Source organism: Eupeodes corollae, chromosome 1, assembly GCF_945859685.1.
Source record: "Eupeodes corollae chromosome 1, idEupCoro1.1, whole genome shotgun sequence".
Lineage (NCBI taxonomy): Eukaryota > Metazoa > Arthropoda > Insecta > Diptera > Syrphidae > Eupeodes > Eupeodes corollae.
In genome coordinates this window covers 211,476,896-211,502,582 of record NC_079147.1, presented here as the reverse complement: position 1 = coordinate 211,502,582, position 25,687 = coordinate 211,476,896, and the positions used below count along the sequence as shown (strand labels likewise).

The 25,687-nt window shown below is 32.3% G+C and overlaps 1 protein-coding gene across 1 annotated transcript in view; it reads left to right on the top strand.

The window, feature by feature from the left end:
* LOC129940306 (cGMP-dependent protein kinase 1) overlaps positions 1-16,251 on the top strand; it is a 29,478-nt gene extending 13,227 nt beyond the window's left edge. Inside the window, exons 2-11 of the mRNA XM_056048605.1 lie at positions 5,996-6,061; positions 9,789-9,863; positions 12,859-12,989; positions 13,117-13,400; positions 13,469-13,638; positions 13,701-13,939; positions 14,008-14,331; positions 15,131-15,362; positions 15,481-15,830; positions 15,943-16,251. Of these exons, the coding sequence (XP_055904580.1) occupies positions 5,996-6,061; positions 9,789-9,863; positions 12,859-12,989; positions 13,117-13,400; positions 13,469-13,638; positions 13,701-13,939; positions 14,008-14,331; positions 15,131-15,362; positions 15,481-15,830; positions 15,943-16,105 (2,034 nt within the window). The 3' untranslated portion in view covers positions 16,106-16,251. The remainder of the gene's footprint in view (positions 1-5,995; positions 6,062-9,788; positions 9,864-12,858; positions 12,990-13,116; positions 13,401-13,468; positions 13,639-13,700; positions 13,940-14,007; positions 14,332-15,130; positions 15,363-15,480; positions 15,831-15,942) is intronic.
* The last annotated feature ends 9,436 nt before the right edge of the window (positions 16,252-25,687 follow it).

The window sequence follows — 25,687 nt, the reverse complement described above, 5'->3', positions numbered from 1 at the left end:
TGAAGATTAAAAATAAATAAAATGTAATTTTATTGCTGGCGGCTTTTAAATTTCATTGAAGAAGAAATCAAGTTATTAACATAAAATCAACTGCACAGTCAAATATGTTGTAAAGGTTTTTTCCAATAAGAGGTTTTATTTCAAATAGGACGATATTTATGTAGTTGTTGTCTTTAAAACTGTTATAATTTGACTTTCAATAACAAACAAATATGAATGAGAAGTTTAAGGCCAATGGCCCAACAGCGATTCAAGATCTTAGTTACATACGGGTTTTCCTAACAGAACTCAATTTATTAAAGAAACTACTAATTTTCGTTAAGCTTTAGCTAGCAAAGTTTTTGAGCATACAACCGCAAAATATTCGAATTAATCATTGAAAATTTCATGGAAAGGATATGTCATATTATTTTTAATTATTGATGGCACAGCGGCCTCTTATTCAGTAGAGAAGTAAAAATCCATATTTCTTTTAATAAGCACAGTTTTTTGTGTAACAAAATTAAAACCTCTTATTAGAAAACCCATTTTATAGCAAATAATAAAGTAAAAACATTTTTTTAAACTTTTGCATATGTGGGCTTTTCGCAAAACAGTCCATCATCAAAAATTCCTCATTCAAATGTTTGCTGTTTTTTAACTACATTGATACGAAATATTGGAGACAAAATTGATTCATTAGAAATTCCAATTTTTGAGGCAAAATATGGTTTGCAATATCTTTCTTCTTTTTCTTTTCTATCTTCTGGCATTTTAATTAAAATTGGATGAAAACCTCATTGTGGTGGACCAACTCAAATATCGTGTGTATATTAGAGTGATATTGCTGTTTCAAAAACATATCATTGGAAATCCATAGCTAATGGTTTTCCATCATTTCGAACATAGTTGACGAGTGATTCAAATGTTAGGTATTCTATAGACAAAAACATATGGTTGAAGAGATTATTCGAGGAAGTATAGCGAGAAATTACTTTAAATGCTTTAAATAATAATACAATACAATAATCATTGAAAGGATACATTTTTTATCAGCACTTCGTGACTTTACACATTTAAAATCAGAAGATTTTCTTCGCTCATAAATTATATTCGAAAAAAAAATAAACTACTCAGTATTAATTAATAAATTGTCAATTTATTACTATAACATTCGTCATACAAATTTAAACTATAATAACCTTTAATAACTGTTTAATGACATTTCCGGATTTGTAAATGAGGTGCGAATGTAAGCACATCATAAATAAAAAGCAGCAAACTGTGTTTGACTGATTATATTTGTTTTCTTATCATTTACTGGAAAAAAATTACAATCATTTTCCAATAGGATTTGGATTTTAAAGTTCACTTTGATTCAGAAGATCGTCTATCAAATTAATATTAAGATTTATTAAATTGCATTGTGACTATGAATTATCAATTTTTTGACTCATTCTGAATATTTTGTATTTATATATTTTAAATGAAGATATCGGTGTTCTAAGTAAGGTATACATTTTTTAACTTATTTCCAATTATTCAGATTGGGCCAGTTAATGGAAATATATGTTTAACTTGCTAAAAAAGCTTTTTCAGGGATCCAGCTAATATAAAATGAAAGAATATTGCTATAGAATTAAAGAGTTTAGGTCCTCCAAAACGAACTTCAGAAAAGGGTCAGAAAGTAAGAATAAAAAGTAACAAAAATTAGGAAACGAGATAACATCCACTCGTGGACCATTGGGTTTCATCATTTCAGCGATTTAAGCAAACTAGCAATTTGCACACAAACAGGAACATTTTATTCCTTATCTTCGTCAAAAAAAAAGAGTTCAGTTAAACTCATTTTTTATTTTAATTTTATTGATTTCCTAAACAATATTAACAATATTGTACAATAAGCTTCGGTGAAACATACATTCACAATTTAAGCAATTGAAAGTATTAACAATAACATGGTAAAGTATCAATTACCTTTCGCAATGTCGATTTTTAATTTCAATTGGTAAATTCTATATACGTTGTTTTGGCGGCGCCGGTGTTCAGGTGATGTATATTATTCGGTTATAATTCAATCACCTACATTGTTTAAATCCTTTTTTGAATTCGATCCAACAAATATTAATTTGTTTTTTGGGGCACCTGTCCAGATATGCGAGTAATATTCAAGCTTTGTACAAGGCTTTGTAAAGTACAGCCAGATCAGGAGGGGTGAATATTTTTTTGCACCGTCCTCGGAGAAATCCTAGGCAACATCGAATATGTAATTATTCCATAAGATTTGATCTGATAGTGGCAATTGCCACCCATGGAAAGTGGCTTTAACGACAAGAGACAGGATTGAGTTTTTGAAGCATTGAAATCTACACTGTAAATAATTCCGCATTGAACAATGCTGTCGAGATCGGAATTTAATAAGTTGAAATTCCACATTCGAAGGACAAGGATGTTACTCTAAAACCGAATATGAAAAGACGGTACTGTCATCTGCGAAAAAGTTTGATAGATTAGGAATGGCAGACAAACATGAATATGAGTAAAAAAATTCGGAGACAAACCGCAGCCCTGAGGTACACCAGCATTTATTTTGTGAATTTCAGGCGTGAAACCATTTTTCAATACCAAAAGCACGCATTTTCGTCAAGAAAGCTTGGTTTCACACCCTTTTAAATGATTTAAAGTTAAAATATCTTATTTTGTACAAAACGATGTAAAGATTTGCACCACTGTTCGATGGACCTATTGCTACGAAAAACATACTGACGGCCATTAAAAATCTTTCATTTTTAGAGATATGTGCCCTCTTTATGAGTAGCGAAGCGAGCTTAAATACTTGTCAATTCGCTTCAAATTTCAAAACATTATCGAACTTGGTTATCGATAAATTATTATAAGCTAATGTTGCCTAGTTTAAGGACTCAAAACGTCAAATTCTATCGAATCAAAATATTTAGTGAAAACATTAGCGAATTCAGAATTTTGTGTTGATTTGTTAAAATGAGTGAAAAAAGAAAAAAATATTATCAAATAATTTGTATATTATTATAACAAAAAAAAAGAAAATACAAAATTATATTTTCAAAGACAAATGTAAATCAATTTACTAGGCTGGTGAAATTGATGCAAATGAATATCGATATGGCTTGGGGCATAGATAGAAGTATTCGGTTCCGAATATTGGCAGAACTTTGAAGAAGATCTAAACACTCCGTTTTGTGAAGAAAAAGATTGGCATAAGGTTAGTTATTACGCTGGGCAGTGTACTCGAAGACCTCCGTTCAAAATGATTGAAACACTTAGTTGGAAAAGTCCCAATTCAAAATCATTTTCAACATAGTTTTTGTAGCAACCATTTCCAAGAAACCTTAATGTGCACACCAACTTTGTGATAGTAGGAGTTGCACAGACACTGGCTGATTTTATTGTTTCTTTTTTTTTCATTGATAACGTATGTACATAGCAGCAAAAAATACTAAATAAACTTGGGAAAAAGATATTAATCTTTGTTGCGAACAGAACCTTAAGCGTACAGCAGCTCAACTGATGTAACCACACAGTGGCTCAACTAGATATACTTTCAACAACCTGTCAAGCTTGGAAGTGAAAATATACAAAAGTCATATATAATACAATTTTTAATTTTGTAATCTCTTTGTTTTTAAAATACCTAAATACCTAAAATGTTGCATTGTTTGTTTAATAAAATTATTACTTTGTCAAACCTCAACGAGGAAACAACAATTCTTTTATTTCTTGTTGGAAAATCATTTTTTAACGAAACATTTTGGTTCTTCGAGCCGGATATGAACCAGCGACCTAGGGATCTACAGTCCAACTTAAGCGTGGACTGGTTCCACCATAACCCTATGTTTATGTTGCACCGCCCTCAAAATGGAAGACTTTCATCAGCAATGTAGAGTAGCCGAAATTCAGCGATTTGAAAAAGACTGGTACAAATCATCGCTTATTGCCGGAGGATTGTTCATATTTGTTTGAAAAAACTCCCGATGAACCATTTAATTGAACTACTTACCGCTTCCGAGTTACAAAACGCAACATTTAACTGCGTCAGAGCTGCTCAAAAAGAGATGTTTCCTGAAGAAATCCAAAACTTAATGAAGCACCCATCATCGAAACATTTTGGATCACTATGTCCGTTTATCGACCGAAATGTTATTCTTTGAGTTGGAGGACGTCTTCAAAATTCAAACTTACAGTTCAAGCAACAACATGCAGTCATGCTCAAACCAGAACAATCTTTAATATTGAGCACTAATAATTCTCCTTCTTAATCTGCCCATCTTTATACTTTCTTCCCTATTTCTATATCATAATTGTTATCTTTAAAAATGAAATCAATGTTGCTTAACTAAATCAGACGATATAAGAGTGGTTAGATGGGTAGGAGGATTCACATGTTTTAGGAACATGCTGTTTTCCATCCGTTCGGAAAGAGTGCTGTATAGTAGGAAAGATGGAAAAGCTAACATAGTGGTTTTGCCAGCGTTGAAAAACACCTGTTCAGTCAAGGTTTTTCAGTACTCTTGCCACTTTTGTTCTTAATTTCACTGATACTCAAAATATATTTATCTGTGTTCCGTTAAGCCATCACTTAAAAGTATTCTACTTAAATTCTTTCCATATATAGTTAAGAAATTGGAAAAACTTAAATATAAGTTAAAACTTTTAAAAATGGATCCTCCTCAGAATTTCAAAACACGAATATTGAAAAAAAAACTTGCAGCAGAAAATAAAGAGATTGATTGTTTTGGCTAAACAATGGTCAGTTTTTTAGATCAGACATTAAATAAACAAAAATATAAAATGCGTTAAGTATGAACAAAGAACAGACAAAAGGTAGTGATACCCAAATAAAGTCCATTTAATACTTATTTCTTAATTTCTTACACTTTATTTTATTTTTATTTTTAACGATGAAAACACAATGAATTTGATTAACTTATTTTGAAGAAATTACGGAAAATTGTCCGAACTTTAAACAAAATATCGTCGGTTCTTATTATGGAGCTCATTTGTTTCATAAGGCTCATTCGCAATTTCGAGGAAATATAACAAATAAAGTCTACGAGTTTTGTTCTACGAGTTATGAAGTAACCTCCTGCTTCTGCTTACTGTAAGCTTTGGGTTGCGTGCAAATTTTACTATATGCAATGTTTCTTGTAAAATTTAAGAAATCTTTGGGTTTAAAGAAGAAGTATAGTTTCATTGTTTTTCAATTAATTTAAAAACTAGAAGACGTACAAAGAAGAAGTTTTTGAGTGTTTAATTAAAAAAAATAATTCGAACAAAAAGATAAACAAAATATTTTTTTATCATTGATTTAAAAGTTTTTTTTCATAAATTTTTACTATAAAAACAAGTATTTAAAAAACTTTTGAATAAAACAACTTTATTTAAAATTTATTTACAAATTTAGCAACCAAAATTCTCATCCACCTAATTAGGTTCATTCAATTTTGTTGCCATGACCCTCATTAGGATCACTTATGGCTTTTGTTCCTAAAATTGCAGATTGTTGTTATGTCCTTTAAATTCAATCTATTTTATGTGAACATAAGAATATAAGGTAAGTCGGCCCAGTTGCTTTCAAAAATCAATATTTTTACAATGAACTTGTATTAAATACAAATTTCGATACGAGTAGCATATATTTGTATCTTATTTGTTTCATAAGAGTATCTACGTTTTGTTGTTTTATGCTAAGTAGTCCTTATTCCTTGATTCACTTAACTTACCTAATATCCGATTTATTTCAAAAACTTATAAAAGTTGGTTAAATATTTTAAGCAATTATTTAATTTCTGAAAAAAGTATAAGTAAAATATGCATACTTAAGCTAATCCGTATATTTTATATATTTTAAAACCAAAGTATATTTCTGTATACTTTGAACATTTATATTTTGTCATAATTTCCGTTATATTATTTACTACCCACAAAGCTTTCTGTGTCAAAAAATGTCCTCATTTCTTTTTTTAATTTTTTTTCTTAGAATCCTGAGAAATATACACGACGAGAAGAGCCATCTCTTGTTTACGAAAATGGAAACAGAATGACAGTGAGTATTAAAAATTTGTTCATAAAGCCAACGCCTTTTTTTAAGGTTGGTACTTAAAATTCATCCAGTTGTTTCATAACTTAGTATAACAAAAACAACCAGGTGATGTTGTATCATAAAAAAGGTGTCCTTGTAAAATTCTATCAAAGACAAAAAAAAAGTCATCAAGCTTCACACCATCACTCGCTCTACAGTTTAATAAACTTTTCATCACCGTAATAATACTCACCTCCGCTGCTGTCGTCGTTGTCGCTCCGCGTCGTCGTCCTCGTCCTCGTCGACAACATAAAATCTAACAAGCAAATAATCAAAGGACGAGAGAAAGAAAAACACACAAAATACCTGCAGAAATTCTCAGAAAGGATCTAAAGCATCTAAAGCCAAAAAACCTAAAAGAAAATAGCTACCACTACAAACAAAAAAAGGAAGACACAAAAACAACAACTCTGTCAGATTTTCATTCATGAACAGAGAACATGCAAGTTGCAAGTATAAACGAAACGACAAACCTTTAAGCAACTTAAACCACAAGAACAAAAGAAAATACCAAACAGGAGCAGGAACCAGGTAGCAAGTAGCTAGTAGTAGCAGCAGCAGCAGATAGCTAGATGCGGATATAGAACCAGAGCAGCTTATTTTAAAACCACAACAAACACCCATCAACTTAGAGCAACTCAAACACAAACAAGAACAATATAAGGAGTTTCTTTGCCAAGGTACAAGGATTCCAGGTTTTCAGGTTGCAAAAAGGTGGTAAATTTTCCTGGCGAAAAAGCAATCATCAACTCTTGATGCTTACCGTGGGCGCTGCGCGGCGTGGTAATGTGTGGCAACTGAGCTGCCAGCTGGCTCCTGGCGGTGGCGAATGGTGGGCTTTGTGGTAAAGCTAACGTTTAAGATGGCACACCAGCTGCAGCTCAAACAGAAGTTCACACGAATCCTTTTATGAGCTTCTAGCTTGAGCCATGTGTCGGAGCTCGTAGAAGTAACATTTCCCACTGCACCCGCAATATTGCGGAATAGTGTTTTTCCCTATAAGAACAATGTCGTTGTCGTCGCCATCGTCGTCGTCTTCATCGAAGCGTTGAAAATACTAAAATGGTGGCAACGTAGCCGCAAAGGTGTACAAATAACATTGTTTCAACATGCAAATAAGTTAACATGATATTCAAATTGAAACAGAAAAAATAACACTCGATAAGATAAAATTAGATTTTCATTCTTACTGTACCGTGTATACTTTAGCTACCTGTCTAGAGTGGCCAGGTGATCTTTCCTGTTTAAGTTTTTCCATGGATATTTCTGTTTTATAAAATATTATTTCAGATACTAAAACTTATTGTTTAAATCGAACAAAATGTGGGATATCGTAAGCAGAAATTTCCCTCGTAATATTTCTCTCTCTTGAACATGTGGAACGTAAATATTGCTTCAAAGTTTCTCTCGAAATTATTTGCTTTTAGAAAAATTTGAGGGAAATTTATTTCCAGGGAAATTCCCGATTAATTAACATTACAAATGAAATAAAATTCACAATAGGCCCAATGTCTGTCAGTCGTTTATAAAATTGGTCAAAATAAGGCTACTTTTTTTTCTCTTCTACTTGGTGTTTTTTTAGACGTATAGTTTTTAATCGAACAATACTTTTTCGGAGTTTGTTTTTTTGACAGCTGTCATTTGATTTATGCCCAGTTTAGTTTGCTATTTCATAAATACATACACAAAAAATTAGCAGCTATCATTTGATTTATGCCCAGTTTAGTTTGCTATTTCATAAAAATATACACAAAAAAGGAGAACCTCTAAATTGCGCCAATACAGAGTATCATTCTCCTCAACATTGCATATAAGATCCTTTCTGCCGTATTATGTCAATATCTGAAGCCCCGCTCGTCAACAAAATCATAGGTCCTATCAGTGTGGCCTTAGACCAGGAAAGTAGACTATCGAATAAATATTCACACTACCGCAGATCTTGGAAAAAACCCAGGTGCTTCAAATCCATATCTACCATCTCTTTATCGTTTTAAAAGTAGTTTTGGGGCATCCCTGTCAAACTCATCCGTTTATGCAGGTTGACGATGGAGAATACACGCTGCTTCATCAAGATCGAAAAAGCTCTTACCGATGCATTTGATGTCAAAAAATGTTTTAGACAAAGCGATGCAATGTCATGCGACTTCTTCAACATTGTTCTGGAAAGTATTGGGCAAAACTCAACTGTCAACACTAGAGGCACAATCTTCCAAAGGTCTATGCAATTCCTCGGATACGCAGATGATATTGACATAATTGTAAGATCAAAGCGTGATGTCAGTGGAGCGGTTTTGAGCATTGCGACGGAAACGAAGAAGATGGGTTAGTGGTCAATAAGGGCATGATCAAGTATATGCTGTCATCAAAAAAGGACATTGAACAACAACGTCTTGGAAGCCAATTGAGAAGTAAAGGCCTCTATCGAGAATCTAAAATCACCATCTATAAGACACTCATCATTCCGGTTATCATTTATGGTGCTGAGGCCTGGACCCTGTCAAAGAAAGATGAGAGCGCCTAAGGATGCTTCGAGAGAAAAATTCTCCGGGTGATTTTTGGTCCCGTATGCATAGATGGAGAATGGAGCAGAAGATATAACGACGTACAGTTAGCAGAATTAAAGTGCAACAGCTTAGATGGCTAGGTCATGTAGAGCGAATGGACTTGAACGCTCCAACCCGAAAGGTCTTCGAATCCAATCCCTTGGGACGGAGCAGTAGAGGAAGACCGCGACTCAGGTGGCGCACTCAGGTGGGTGAAGACCTCAACCAACTTGGCGTGTGAAACTGGAGACAGTTAGCTATGGACCAATCTGGCTGGAGACGCTTGTTGTTTGAGGCCCAGGTCCGACCCGGACTGTATCGCCACCTTAATTAAATAAGTAAATTAGTTTGCCATTTCATTATAACAAGACTAACTGCAGAACAACGTTTGCTAATCGTGCAAATTTACGAGTAGGTATGAATAAAATAGTACTTCGGTTTGCATTGTCTTAGACGTGGGCCTGTGCCGAAGCCTCCAGGATCGTGGCATTTAACACGGCTACAGATTATTTTTTGTGGTGTTATGTGAGTCACATGTGTACGCAGACAAACCCTGGATTACTGACGCTTTGGAAAAGTAATTCGGCGTTCTATTGTCGACATGAAAGTCGAAAATTGGGTTTTTCGCCTCGAGAGGTGGCAGCCACTTGCTTGAAAATATTTTTAAAACAAAATGGCAAACCCTTCTCTATACAATAATTCTTGGCCATAATGTAAAACATCTTTTATTTAAGTTATTTTAAGAAATGGCCACCCTAGTAAAGTAGCATAACCACAACACCACTTTGCTGCATCTTTTAACGGGGTATACGCTACATTTTATGAAATATTTCCCACTTGTTGAGCGCTTGCTGTTCTGTTCCTGTGCGAGTTCCTTTGATGTGTGCGAGGGGAAATACCCAAGTTTTTCCCTAGACTTTTTCAATGTCGAATACATAGGTACTCGACAGTGGAAAGGTACCAGCTTTTTATGTACACCTTTATACTTTCACCTCATCGCTACGCTCGGTTCGCCTGGTAGCAGGTAGTTTGCATTTTAAGCTATAAATCTTCCAGGAGAACACATTATTCTTGCTTATGCCTCGTATCCATATAAAATTTATGAAATTTGCTAACATTTACTTTTTTTTGATTAATTTAATTGGCAGAAAGAGAGTGGCTTTTTGGATGATAATGATAAACTTGCAACTACCATGATAAGGGATTCAGGCGTTCAAATTGAGGTAAGCTATAAGCTTAAGCAACATATAGAGCTATAGCTCTAATGTAGAGTGTTAAGTATTTTTTTCGCTTGTCAAGTACCTATGTACAGTACACTGCCTACAAATGTATCTACCCTTGTGGTGTACTTTGGCAAACATAAAACTTTTAAAAGTATGTTAACGTGTTAAGAAGATTTTTGAATGGAAAATTATGTGAGGCCCTTTCAATCGAAACGAAAAAAGTTTTTGAGCATAAAAAGTCTTTAAAAATATTCAAGATACACGTCGAGACATTCTAAATTAATCCCAAAGGCAATGGAAACTTTGTCATTAAAGTTATGACATGAGGCAATGGCCAGATTGACGTATACGGTTAAAAGGATTTGACGTGACTACATCTAGGTTAGAAGAAGGTCATAAATTTACATTTTAATTGTCAATTTTTACTTATGACACATGAAAAATTCAAAAAGTGGGAAATAAAATTGTATACGTTATATAATTTTCACCTGTTTATTAAATATGTAGATAAGGATAGCATTAGTTTTATGAACAAATGGAAGGATATGGTGTGTTTAAATTTTGTTAAAATTGTGGACAATGTTCTTTTTCATTTTCCTGAATATAAAATGTTAGAACCCTTAAATTTTATATTAAATGTTATTTATTTTTTGACGATGATATAAAATGTATCTTAAATACCAAATATCCTATTTTTTGATCCTTAAAAATTTTTAATTAATACCAAATACGATGGAAAAAAACATTCCCAACATTTGCGACTTACAGAATTAAATAGGAACAACTTAATTTTCTTAACATGAAAATGAGAATGAGGCGATAACATTACGTTTCGCAATTTTAAATAAAAACGTATGACATTTTTAACAGAGTTTTGTAATATGAGCTTTTATTTTGAAATACCTCGATATTAGAAAAGCTAACACTTTTGAAGGTATCGTCTTTTGACATTTGAAAAGTAAAAATACGCCGTTAGCATTAACTACAACAATAACAATATTCTAAGAAAGTTGCCTGCTCTTGTAATTTTCGAAGAGTTGACCAAAATTTGCAATCAAAAACTTGTGTGCTTTAGATTTTTTTCTTTGAATCAACGTCAAAGAAAGTTTTATGACAAATATTTAGTTGCTCGAAAAAGAAAGTATTTGGTACAATTAAAGTCTAAAAAATGACTGACAGCTTTCAAAAAAGGTGGACAATCAACTTCAAAAGTCGAAAGATTAATATGTCTGATTAGCAAAGCCGATTCTTTTTGACTTCAGAAAAAATAAGAGGTTATTTCAAGAATCAAAACCTAGAACCATAACGCGTCTACTTCTAGAACATGGTCTACGAGGATGCATTGCCAGAAAAAACCACATGTTTCCAAAAAGAATGTGAAGCGGCGCGCGTTTGACTTCTGCTAAGCTTCACCCAAATAAATACATGGAATTCTTAAAAATAGGCTTTAGAATGTTGAATCTAAATTTTACTTATTAGGTTTAGATGGTATAGCTCATGTTAGACGTCCTTAGAAGAAGGAATTAAATTCTTAATATACTTTGACGATCATCAAACATGGAGAAGGAAACATTATGATTTGGACTGCTTTCTAGTGGCATGGAATTTGTAAGAATAAATGGTCTAAGGAAACAAAATGTTTATAAGGACATCTTGGAAAATTTGTTGGAGCCTTTACTCATTTGCAGACATGCCAATTCGTTATGTTTAACAGCACGGTAACGTTCATAAACATATAGCATTGATTGTTAAGCAGTGGTTTTCAGATACAAAAACTATTGTTTTGGAATGGTCGGTCCAAGGTCCGGATTTGAATCTTCTATCGGGCAGACGTCGAGACTAAAGTCGAAAAACCCAAACAAATTCTGATGAACTTTTTGAAAACAGTCTGTAAGGAGATAACACCAAGAACAACAACCTCTCTTATGAGCTCAATATAAAGACTGCATTCATTTCATTCATTTAGAGATTGGGATTTTTAAATTACCAACCACTCGGCCTTAAAAAGAGTGTAATAATTTTGTCTCTAACCATTTGACTGCAATCATTTACGACTGTAAAAATTGACTTTTTAATTCTTTTAATTCTCACTTCCTCAAATTTCATATTCACTAAGGAAAAGAAACTTCCGCTTCGGAAGTTTAAATCATAAGTAATGAGCATTTGATTTTTTCTTTAGAAACCTTTAACGAAACTGAAGTAAAATTTAAAAAAATCTCGATTACAGGCTGATCAAAGGACTCCTTTAAATTACCGTTTATACAGTATATTAACCTACAAGTATCATTGAACTGTCTGAAGTGCTATCATCGATTTTTGAAGTAGAGGTAGACGAAGTCCTTACATTCTGCACTCTATGATTCTTTTAAAATTCTAATCAACATCACTTGAACGCACTCATACATAGACGAAAATCAATACTGACTTTCCTTAAAGTTCGCACCCCACAGGCCGAAGATTGGTGAAAATTGTCTTCTTAAAAGTTTAGAAGTTCAGAAAACTATGGGCTTGTTACTTAAACGGTTCCTAGAAACCAATTACGGCAATTCCTTTCACTTCTATTTCATATCAAATTTCAAAATTGTTCAATAACTTGAAGTGTTGTTTGAAAAAATGTTCACATCTATTTCTTGAAAATTTTCACTTCACTTTCTTTTATACTGCAACAACATCAGCAGCAGTAAAAGCAGAACCAGAACCAAGCACGACGACTCAGTTATGAAAATGATATCAAAAGTTTAAACTGTTTGCACAGCACGTTCAAAGTCTCGTTTTGCTGTCTTGTGTTTTCCACAGAAATTTAAAATTTCCTCATTAGAAAATTGCCTTAGAGCAGAGTTCTTGTGGTGTGTAATGTAACTTGAACCTTCTTTATTACCTAATACCTTACCAAACCATGTATATAGGTATATTTTTACTTAACTTTAATAAATTAAAGCGATAATATTTAATTAAAACTTTTCACAAACGTATATACCTTTTGATTGCATCTCAGGATACATTCGAGGAGGCAAAAGAAAATGCAGTTGATGCTTCCAGCCGTGCCGCAGGTGGAGTTATGTTCTCCAGGCCAAAGTTATCAAACAAGAAACCCATAAGCATTGAAGTATTTAGAAAGAACGAATCGTAAGTATACCAACCCTCAGGTAAGTGATGTGCTGTCTGAAGTGATGCACCACTACACTCTATACGATACGACCATCACCTCCTCATCACCTTTTCAAGTATTCCAATTATTTACAATGTGAGACAGGGCCCGTAATCTGATACGAACTGCCATCGAGAAGAACGACTTTCTCAACAATTACATGGACAAAGACCGAAAGGAGATGGTAATTGATGCCATGCAACCGGCTTCTTACGACGAAGGCAGCTACATAATCCGAGAGAACGAAGAGGGCTCTGAAATCTTCGTTTCCGAGGAAGGATATTATGATGTTATTAAGTCGGGCAATATAATTGGCACCATTGGACCGGGCACTGTTTTCGGCGAATTGGCAATTCTCTATAGTGCGAAAAGATTTGCCTCCATAAAGAGTAAGATGTGTAAATTGGTTTTTCCCAGGAAAGTTTGTAGCTTCATATTGAATCGTTTTTGATTTCAGCTGTTACCAGAGCTAAAGTGTGGAAAATCGATAGGTTAAAGTTTCGCAATATAATGCTTGTCTCCGGGTATAAGGAGAAGGAAGAGTATTTGCAGTTCCTTAAGTCGTCACCCATACTCAAAGACCTCTCGCAAGATGTTCTCTGCAAACTTGTCGATATTCTCAAAAGGGTATCAGCATTGTGTACAGTTTTTCTCAGAAACATCAATTTGATATATTATTGCCTTTGCAGAGATTTTATCCTGGAAATACGTGCATAGTGCGTGAGGGTGAAGTTGGTAACGAGTTCTTCATTATCAGAGGTGGAACGGTTACAATTAAGAAGATTCAGGCGGATGGCACTGAAAAAATCGTGGCCCACCGAAAACGGGGTGATTATTTCGGAGAGCATGCAATCCTCAATGCTGATGTTCGCCAAGCCAGTGTCTATGCAGATCCTCCAGTGACCGAATGTCTAAAACTAGATCGAGAGTTGGTTTGCATTTTTTATTAAACATTTTTCTCCCTCAGCAACTTTATTCCATTTCTTTAATTTGCAGAACTGTGATAAGTTACTTGGGCACCATACCACAGCTGCGGGAAACACTTGACAAGACTCCTGCGCAGGAGCGATTCTCATCTGGTAGACGCTCGGAGTTCGAGAGAACTTATGCTGGAATAGAGTTGAGTGATTTGCGGAAAATAGCTACATTGGGAGCTGGAGCGTTTGGACGGGTGGATTTGGTCCAGCACAGAAGTGATGGACGGACGTTTGCATTGAAAATTTTAAGAAAAGTTGATGTCATAAAACAGGACCAAGTCGAGCATGTTTACAGCGAGAAACAAGTCATGATGATGTGCAGAGGAAGTCCGTTTATTGTTGAGTAAGTTCCAAAGATTGCTTTTTAGTTCGTTTCTAATATATGTGTGCCAATGTGCATAATATCAAAATATTTACACTTTGAAATCCCAAATCCACTAACGTAGTACTCGTAGGTGTATATCGCTTTTTATAGAATATTGGGACATTATGTTTTGAATCTACCAGCTGAGTTTGAGTTCTTGAATTTTCAAATCTTAGTTCTCTGAAATTAGTATCGGAAATTCCGTTTTTGGGATTTATATCTGGAGACATACGTGGTTGTGCTGAATTAACTACATTTCATGGATTTTTCTTTTGGAATTTAATTTGAGTCTAAGTCGGATTGGGACTTTTACTTTGTGATATAAAATTCATTAATATGGTAAGAGTTTGATTTCAGGAGATTTTGTTTTTTCCGTTAAATGTGGATTTAGCATTGGTTTCAGAGCTTGGTAAGGAGTTATACCTATGTTGGCTTTTTATGGATTTTGGTTCTGTGAATTTTTAACAAAAATCTGACTTAAATTAATTGGGTTTTTTATTTTTTAAATTTTGATTTGAGAAGTTTGTGTTTAGAATACTCAAATGCTGTCAATTATATTAAGTAGAGTACGGAATAATAAATTGGGTTTTAAAGAACGTTTCGGACAAACGAGAAACAATTAAGCCTTTATCGACTAAAAGTTTTCAAAAACTCATTGCAAAATTGTTGCTTAAATTTGATTAAATAACTTTCCTATCTATATTTAAAGTTTAAAAACTGAAAAACATAAACTTCAACCAAAAATACACACATTTTATTTTTATTTCATTTCTTAAAGATTGTATAAAACATTTCGCAACGACAAATACGTCTACTTCCTCATTGAAGCATGCCTCGGCGGCGATGTTTGGACGATAATGTCAAAAAGAAAATATTTCGATGAAAGGACTGCTCGTTTCATTGCCGGATGTGTTGTGGAAGCCTTCGAATACTTGCACAGCCGAAATATAATATATCGTGATTTAAAACCTGAGAATCTGATGCTCACCACCGATGGATATTGCAAGCTTGTAGGTTGCCTTAAAATTCACCACAAATTGATTTTAGTTCTTTTTTCCGTTTTGTATCCTTTTTGCAATTATATTTATACACATTGTGCCTTTATACCTTTAATCCAATCCTTTTAAGGTTGATTTTGGTTTTGCTAAACGAATTCTAGAATGTCACAAAACAAACACATTCGCTGGCACACCCGAATACGTGGCGCCCGAAATCATTTTAGATCGAGGACATGACAAATCAGTTGACTATTGGGCTTTGGGAATTCTTATATTCGAATTGCTAGTTGGTAAATCACCATTTCGTGGTCAGAATCAAATCAAAATCTATCAGCAGATATTGGGCGGAATCGATGTCATCCAGATGCCATCGAAAATACCAAAAACCGCACAAGGTCTTATCAAACAGCTATGCAAACAAATGCCTGCAGAACGTTTGGGCTATCAACGCAAAGGTATCCTTGATATAAAACGTCATGGGTAAGGATTTTCGTATTTTTGTATTTCCGTATTTCCCAATTTTTTGTTTTTTGTTTTGGTTCAATGAATTTAATTAAAGTATTTGTTTTTTTGTTCATTAAATGTTTTTTAGCTGGTTCGATGGATTTGATTGGAAGAGGCTTAAAGCCAAAACATTACCCTCGCCTATACAACGACCTATTAGCAGTAATATGGATTTGCAGTACTTTGAACCGTGTGGGGCAGAAAATGATGAGCCACCTGATGAAAATAGTGGTTGGGATGTTGATTTTTAAGGGAATCCATATTGTGTTTGAGCCATTTAATGCATTTAGAGAATTATATATTTTCACCCATATTGATTATGATCTTAATATTTTATGGATATCTCAATTTTTGTTAAGTCCTAGAAAGAAACTTTGTAAATACATAAAAAAAAGAACAAGGAATTACTTCCATTTTTTAAGGGTTATAAGTTAAGTATAGGACATGGAACTTTAAAGGTTTGACGACGACATTTACAAGTTGACGAATGGATACAAAACACACAACTAAATGCTCACTTAGCATAAATATAACAATTTATTGAAATGCAAGACTACGTAACAAAATATCGATTATCAAACATTTAAGATTAAATGTGGTGTTCTGCTCTGCGAAGTCTTCTGTTCTGTTAAAAAACGACGCTTAAAAAGAATGATCTTCCTGTGGGGATCACATTGCCATCTTGCAAATCATCATCGAACAGTGCGTTGGATATTGAGCATCACTTCATCTGTTGTTCGTAGAAATCAAGAAGCCGTTCGACAACATCAATAGAGAATTTATTTGGCTTGCTTTGTGTAGGGCGGGGCATCCCGGATAAATTTAATGCTTTTATCAAGGTTACATTTTGCATAAAGGAAGGTTTTCAGAAAAATGTAAGGGAATGTTTTCAGAACAATGTTAAAATCTAAACGGAGTAGCCCAAGCCTATAAACTCTCATTAATACTGTTAATGTTGGTGCTAAGTGACGACGTACTGCAAGCAGATTTTTGAAATGGAAACAGAGAAATTCAATGGACTCTGCAGTTTCAACATACTTCTGCACTACTTTGACTCTCTTCTGTAAGACCATGAACCTCCATTAAATGACAACAAGGTATAAAAAGAAGCAGAATTCGTGTGGTTAAAGATCAACTTAGCAAAAATTAAAAGGATAAAAAGCTTTGACCTTTCTCATTAATTCAAGTCAATATTTTTTGGAAAACCTTTATAGATGGAAAGATATTTCCAACAATGTGTTCCTACGCAAACTGATCTTAGCTTAAACAGAAGAACCAGAAAAGCAAAGGCTGAGTTTCGGAATTTTGGCCTAGGTATGGAGAAACATCTTATTGGATTTGTTTTCACTCCAAATTTAAAATCGTGCTAATTTATAGATGCAGCTCTTGAAAAGGCACAGACTTTGTCGCAAGAAAGAATTTCTAGCTCAACCGTATCTCCTGCTCTGAGTTTCATGCTAGAACGGGTCAGAATTTTTCTTAAAAATGACACTAAAAGTTAACAACACGTGTATGAGATGCAGTTTGAAGTTAATAGCCTTATTGATTCGAGAGATATTTGGGGTCAACAAATTTGTTTAGTGTTTTTTAATAAATTTTATAAAAAAAAACACAATGCTCGGAAAATTATCTCTATAAAACCCAAACAATAAGGTCCTTCAAACGTAGAGATGCCAAAATTTTCAATACGACTAATTGAACTGATTAAAATAACTTCAATAAAATTAAATTTCAAATGATCACTAGAGTAAGCTTCTGCCAATCTTTCTCTCAGTGAAATATAAATGCCAACATTCGCAGGACATCCTCAGGTCTTATTGCTTCCTTTGTGTATCTTCCTTTTTTTCTACCTACTTAAGAGATATTTCAACATAAAGTTGTATCTTTTTCCTTTCATAAGGACAAAATTAACAACAAAAGGTATCAATGAATAAATTAAAGCAAAAACATTGAAACATAAAAAACAACACACAGATGTTTTTGAAAAATTAATTTCAACTAAAATGTTTTCGATATTCCATAAGGAATTAATGAAATATTTCCTTCGTTCATTTAACTTGTACAATATTAAATTTGTTATTGCCAAGAAATAAACTATACTCAATGGACTTATAAAATAAAAGTGACTTATATGTTAAATACCGCAATTATTTGAATAAATATTAAAGCTTAATCTGAAGAAGCTGTCGGAACGTCCATATGTACAAACGTATAAGTAGTGTATGTGTGATAAAGATAATATAAAAATAGCCGAATCAACAAAAACGTGAAAACGTTCATTGGATACCTTACAACTTTTTTAACTTTGACGTTTTCCATGGAAATAATCTATTTTTAGGTAAATTTCGTTTTTTTTATATTTTACATAATACAAGTCAATTCATAACAAATATGACGTTAATATGGTATTGGTATAAGCTTCACAAACAGTAAAATTATTGAATATCACATTTCTTGAAATCCCAAAAATATATTTTATTCCTAAAAATGGTTGACAAAATGACAGTTACTAGGTATTTTTTAGGGCTACTTAATTACGTTTTAGATTACTCAAATAAAAATAATCATTATACATATTAAAATTTCACATATTTATGAAGTAAATGGAAACTTAAATTCAAAAGAATTTAACAAATTTAATAAATCAATTAATTCTTGGAAAATAATAAATTATTCTAATAACATTTTATGTTAATTAACTAATTTTAAAATATGAATACAAGATGAGACATTTAGTGGTTGTTTTTCAAAACATAGGTTATTTTGACACTGATAGCTGTGTTTCGCTCAGAATCTTGTCAAAGAGTAAATAACATACCTCGTAACAATATCAATTGCCTAATATTTAAACAATGTTTTGAAATATTAAAAACTCATTGACGCCGAAAGAGTTTTAAAAAAAACTGCCGATTGGAGTTTTATAAATATTTTACCAAATTTTAAAAACATTTTCGTTAAATTTTAAACAAGCCATCGTTAGCAGTTTGATAAAAATTAAGTACTTTGCTTAGGGAGTTCAAAATTTTAAATCTTTGTTTCGTTCTGCAAACTTATTGCTTTTTATTAAAAAAGGAATCTAGAAGGTGACAATTCGTAAAAATACATAAAGCAAATAGGCTCAAGCAAAGCTATTAATTGGAACTGTTGTTGACTGGACCATTCCATCCACTGCTCATATAAGAATAATTGTTCAGATGCCGTATGGACTAAGCAAACTGCCAAAAATTAAAGTTATCATTTCGTGATCTTAGCTCTAGGAAATTGATAAATAAGATTTTAAAATAAGGCAAATCATCTTTAAAGATCAGTTAATTGCTAAAAATGGCATCTTACTAAATCCTTCAAAATTTGGCTCCATTTTAAAAGACCAAACTTTTTTTTAAGTATTTTCAGTCGTTCTAAACATATTCAAATCAAAAACCAATTTTAATGGTTTTTCGATTTTACTTTGAATTTTACAATTTGTCATCTCGAATATTTTACGAAAAAAAAGGAGTATATCTGCAAAATATTTGTGTGCAACAAAGAACAACGTTTTTGACATCTGGTAAAATTTTGAGAAAAATCGAATTAAAAGAACATTGCTAAAATTGATTTTCGACTCAAACATTTTTTCTAAAATTTGAGATTCTGACTTCAAACTTGATTTGTCATATAAGAAATATTTATTTTCAAAATATAAAAAATAAAAACCTTAAAAAAATTACTTAAAGTTTGTAAAAATTGATTTTTGGCTCAAACAACTTTTCAATATTATAAGATTATTGCTTCGAACAAATTTTGTTCTATAAGAAGCATCGTTTAGACATTCATTAAAATTTTGAGAAAAATCGAATTGACAGTTTTTACTTTCGACTCAAATATCTGTTCAAAAATTAAAAATATTGGCTTCAAAATATGCTTTCTCACAGAAAATATAATTATCAACATTCAGTAAATATTTTCCGTTTTTACATAAAAAAAATAAAATCTACAAAAAATAGTAAGCAAATTGGGTAAGAATTGATGTTCTGTTCTCGATATCTCGTGAACAAAAGAAAAAATTGACTTTAAATTAATTTCATTTGTACAATTTTTATTTGTTTCTATAGAAATGCTACTAAAATGGGTAAAAATCAGTTTTTGACAAATCTAGTTAAAAAATTGATTTTAAAATCAAAGTATTTCATTGTATGCAAAATATAGTTCATGAATATATACAGTGGGTTGCCAAATTAATAGGGACATTGTAAATTTTCATCAAATTTCATGTTTCACTGTTCTTTTAAGCTGTTTTTTTGGTTCTAAGTGTACATGGTGAATTTTATTTCACGGCCTACTTGTTTGACGGTTATATTAAGCTATCGGAGGATATTCAAAATGGTTCTATTCGGGGAAAACCCAGATTCATTCGGGGAGAAAGCGGTTTTGTTCTCAAAGGTGTTTTTTTTTTAAATTGTTTGTGGATGTTGTTTGAGCTTTAAAGGTGTTATTTTTTTGAAAATTGTTTGTGGGAATTGTTTGAACTTCTTTTAATTGAAACGTAAGTAATGTATTTTATTTTGTTTAAAACAAATCTTTTCTACAAAAATCATATTTAATGATTATAAGCATTTTTTTTGGAACAGAATGGGTCGTGGAATGGATATCACCCCAAGAAAAAAAACGGAAATAAAAACTTTATTAATTCATTCGAGTCATTCCCAAAGACAAATAGCTGCTATTACGGGTGTTTCAAAATCTGTTGTTAATAGATTAAAATTTAATTTGGACCAAAAAATTCCTATTACTCCCAAAAAAACTGGCAAATGTGGAAGAAAACGAGTAACAACACCCCGCACAGACAGGAAAATTCGAGACATCTGTCTTCAAAATCGAAAGAAAAGTGCATCAGTTCTTACAAACATTATCCATGATTCGGGAATATTGGTTTCCAAAAGAACTGTGCAGCGACGTTTGGCAGAGGAAGGACTTTCGGGTCGTCGTCCAGCTAAGAAACCACGTCTCACAGAGGCAATGATAAAAAAACGTTTGTCTTGGGCTCGGGAGCATCGTCACATGACTGTTGATGACTGGAGTAGGGTAGGTTACAAATGCAATTATCTAAAAAAGTTATTGAAAATGTGATTAGTTTTATTGTTAATGTTGTTTCCTTTTATTACAGGTGTGCTTCTCCGATGAGTCATCATTTGAAATTGTGGCTGATAAGAGCAGTTTCGTGTGGCGACGTCCCAATGAGAAGTACCACCCCGAATGCATCGTAGAAAGGGTAAAACATCCTGTTAAAGTAATGGTATGGTCAGTTATCAGCACAAGGGGAGTTGGACGTCTCCAAATTGTGCAGGGGACCATGAGACAGGACCAATATAAGGACATTCTGCGAACTCGACTCATACCCCAGCTAAGAGAATGGTTCCCAAGAAACGAACCATATCTTTTCATGCATGACTCAGCCCCGTGCCATAAAGCTAAGAGTGTGACAAAATATTTGAATGACGAAAACATACCAGTTTTATCATGGCCAGGCAATTCCCTTGACATGAACCCCATAGAAAACCTATGGGAGATCACTAAAAGGGAAATTGCCAAAGAAGATATTACAACAAAAGTAAAACTTATTGAAAAACTGATACAGGTCTGGCATCACTGCCCTGCAATTAAAGAATGTGCTAAAAAGTGCATTGATAGCATGCCGAGACGTATTCAAGCAGTTATTGAGGCAAAAGGAAAAGTTACCAAATATTGATTTTTTGTAGTTTATTTAGTTCCTTTCGATTAAGAGCTATTTTTTAAAATTATTAATCTAAAAATTATTATTTATTTAACTTATTTTGATGCAATAATAACCAACCTTAATAAAAAGTAACTATTTATCAATATACACTTAAGATTTTCATTAATTTTGTTACGAAAACATACAATTTTCTTCAAATCCATGACTGTCCCTATTAATTTGGCAACCCACTGTAGGTAATTTTTACATTTTTACAAATAATTTAAGTGACAACTTTTTTGTTAAGCAAGAGAAATCGACAGACGGAATCTGAAGTAATTAGTGTGGGTCGCATCCCAGGTTCTTTTTTTTGGAAGTCCTTTCTACATCTTTGATGTTATTCTTAGTAAAACTTAAATTTAAAGTCGATATTTCCATTAGTGTTCTACCCGTGGCATGATGGTTAGTGCGTTGGACGGTCATGGGAGAGGTCTTGGGTTCGATCCCTGCCTGTGCCACCTAAAGTTTTATTCACGGGTACTGCCTCTTGCGAGGAATTGACAAATTCTCCAAGAGTAAATCTTGTCACTTTAGGTCCCCTCCATTCATGCAATTATTCACACACAGGAATGGTTGAGAGTTGTAAGTCATTAGGTCCTGGTGCACTACGGACTGTTGCGCCACCTCATTTATCTCTATTAGTGCTTGAAATATGGCAGATGACAATAGGTACCCCCAACGTACGTATACATACACGCACACACAGACATATTTATTCAACAAATTGGACTGACTACATTTACTTTCTACGGGAAGTTAATTCAATTAAAATTTTCATGCATTTTTAGCCCACGAATTTCAATTGCCTTATCGTACCTCAAGTGTTAACTTTTCTATTCCTTAAAGTTTTTTTCCAATAATTTTTTAAATTTAGTTTTCTAAACTACCTTAGTAATGAAATCACTATAGGAAGAAAACATTGACTGTTGTTGACTGGACCATTCCATCCACTGCTCATATAAAACAAATTGTTCAGATGACATATGGACTTAGCAAACTGCTAAAAGTTAAAGTTGCCATTTCTTGATCTTCACTTTAGCAAATTATTAAATAAGATTCAAATCATCTTTCAAGCTCAATCAATTCTTAAAAATAGTATTTTACTAAATCCTTCAAAATTTTGCGACATTTTAAAAGACAAAATGAATTTGAAGTATCTTTAGTCGTACCAAGATATTCAAGCCTCAAACCAATTTTAACTTTACTTTGAATTTTAAAAGAATTTTAAATCGTGATTTCTCGATGCGTAAAATAATTTGGAGGTAGTCATTTTTTATTTGCAAAATATTTAAGATGGAAAATAATTGTCTATAGAAAGTAAACCACTGACTAAACTTTTTAACTTCCCATAGGAAGCTATTGTAATCGGTCCGGTAGAGAAATCGACTTCAAATAAATTTTGTTACGCAGATAATTATGCAAAAAGATTCAGAAAATACTCTCAAAAAAATTGCGTCGGCAGTCTTTTAACCTAGCAACTAAAAAAAAGTTAAAGTTGAAAATTTGGTTAACTCAAAATATCTTACGAACCAATAACGCTACAGATTTGATTTTTAATTATATATTGTAACGAGAAAGCAAACTAGTATATTTTTCGAAAAAAAAATCCAATTAATGTTTTTTTTAGTAAATCAAAAAAGTAAAAAACAAATATTTGTTACCTCTAATATTTTTCGAACGAAAAATAATTTTATCTGCAAAACAATTTTGTGCAATGAAGAATAAAGTTTTTAACATCTGGTAAAATTTTGATATTGTTTTCAACATTAAATAAAATTTTGAGAAAAATCGAATTGACAGCTTCTTTTATTAAAAATATAAACATAAAAAAAAAATATTAATAAAAGTTTTTAAAAACTGATTTTCGACTTAAATATCTTTACAAAAAAATTAATATTCAGGCTTCAAACTTATTTTTAGATAACTAAATTATATTATAAGAAATATTATTTCCATCATTCGGTTAAATTTTGAGAAAAATCACATTGATAGTATTTTTTACAAAAAAATAAAACCTACAAAAACATTACTTAAAGTTCGTAAAAATTGATTTTTGATTCAAACAACTTTTTAAACATTTAAGATTATGGCTTCATACTAATTTTGTCTTATCAGAAATATTGTTTTCAACATTCAATAAAATTTAAAAAAAAAACGAATTAAACAATACTAAAACTTAGTGCATATTTGCTTTCGATTCAAATATCTTTTCAAAACCAAAAAATATTGGCTTCAAAAACTAGGCTTTCTCACAGAAAATATTGTTTTCGACATTCAGTATTTTTTTTTACAAAAATCGAACAGTCCGTTTTATTCATAAACAAATAAAATCTACAAACACGCAAATTTGGTATGAATTGACGTTCAGTTCTCGATATCTTGTGAACAATAGAAGATATTGACTTCAAATTGATTTCATTTATATTTGTTTATATAAGAAATAAAAACTTTTAAGAAATGCTACTAAAATTGGTAAAAATCAGTTTTTAAAAAATTGATTTTAAAATCAAAGTATTTCATTTTGAGCAAAATAATTTTGGTAATTTTAAATTTTTTACGAATAATTCAAGTGACAACTTTTTTAACAAAACATGAAGTACAAATTGTTAAGCAAGAGAAATCGACAGACCGGATGGGAAGTAATTAGTGTGGGTCGCATCCCAACCTCTTTTTTTGATAATCTCTGCATCAGTTCTTCAGATATGGGTGATGAAAATCGGTACCTCGAACGTAATAAAGCTTTGATTTAGATTCGAGTAACCTTGAAACTTCAAAAATTAGTAGTACTGAAATTACTATGGCATGAAAAAAGTGTGAACTAATTCAGAAGAAACATTATCGGCCTTGAGTTTTTTTTAGGAAGAATAAATTGAAAAATTATCTTCTAGCTACAAAAGCAAATATCTTTTAAAAAATTACGTATTACATTTTGGAGACAAATTTTGTATTGATAGGTTTATATAACATGGATCAAACAGAGCTAGAAACAATTTGAAAAACGCAGCCATCAAACAACACATTGCCTACTGATGTGTCCCTCTTAATTTTCAAAATAATTGAAAACTTCCAGAGATATAAATTAAGCATCCAAATTTGTCGAAAATTTAATATTCAGCTCAAATCAAGAAATAGGTAGCTACGCTGTTTTAATGATAGAAATATATGTTATATACAATGTTCAAAGAGCTGAGAGTTATCTCCTCAAATTAAAACATCAAATTTATAAAATAAATTCATCCCATGGAATTGTTACCTTAGACTAAAATCTTAATTTAAATTTTAATATTTCTCACTAATTAATAATACCAAAAGCGAAACAAACACTTTAATTAGCTACAAGATAGAATTCAGCTTCATAAAACATCAAACAAAATTTTATATGTCTTCTTTTTCTTCTTCTAGAACAATCAACAAAGGTTTTTGAATACTAAAAACGAAAAAAAAAAAACAGAAAGGTCCTTGCAACTTCAGAGGTGCTTCTTTCAATTCCTTCTAATTTTCAATTTGGTCTTTTTTTCTTGTTGTTCCTTTTTCAATTTAAATACTAATGATTGTCTAATGAGAAAAAACTCATTGGCCAGCAGGATAGACAGGACATCCTATTATAATTTTGTGTGTATACTGCACACCCATACTCTAAAACAAAATTTAATAATTTCCATCGCCCCTCAGTGAATTTGGTAAAATCAATTATGTGCCTATGAAAGGACACAAATCTCTTGGAGCACATAATGGTTCACAATAAATTTAGCACGGTCCTTGCACAAGATGAACAAAACAAAAAAATTGTTGGTCATAGAACTTGGTTGGAGAAATTTGAATTTTTTGGCAATAAAAGTCCTTGTATAAAAATGTCCCATAATTCAGTTGAAGGTGTGTATCAAAATTCAGGGCTTGGAAGTTCTATTTCAGTAGGAGGCAAAACGTACATAGATATGTAGGCGTAGTAAAATTGGAGTGAGGGCGGCATTGATATTTTAAATGGCCAACTGCAATGAAATAAAAATGCAAAAAAGAAGGTACGAAAATTATGTTGACATAGCGGATTGAAGGAAAATAAGTAGGTTTTTATTATTGTCTT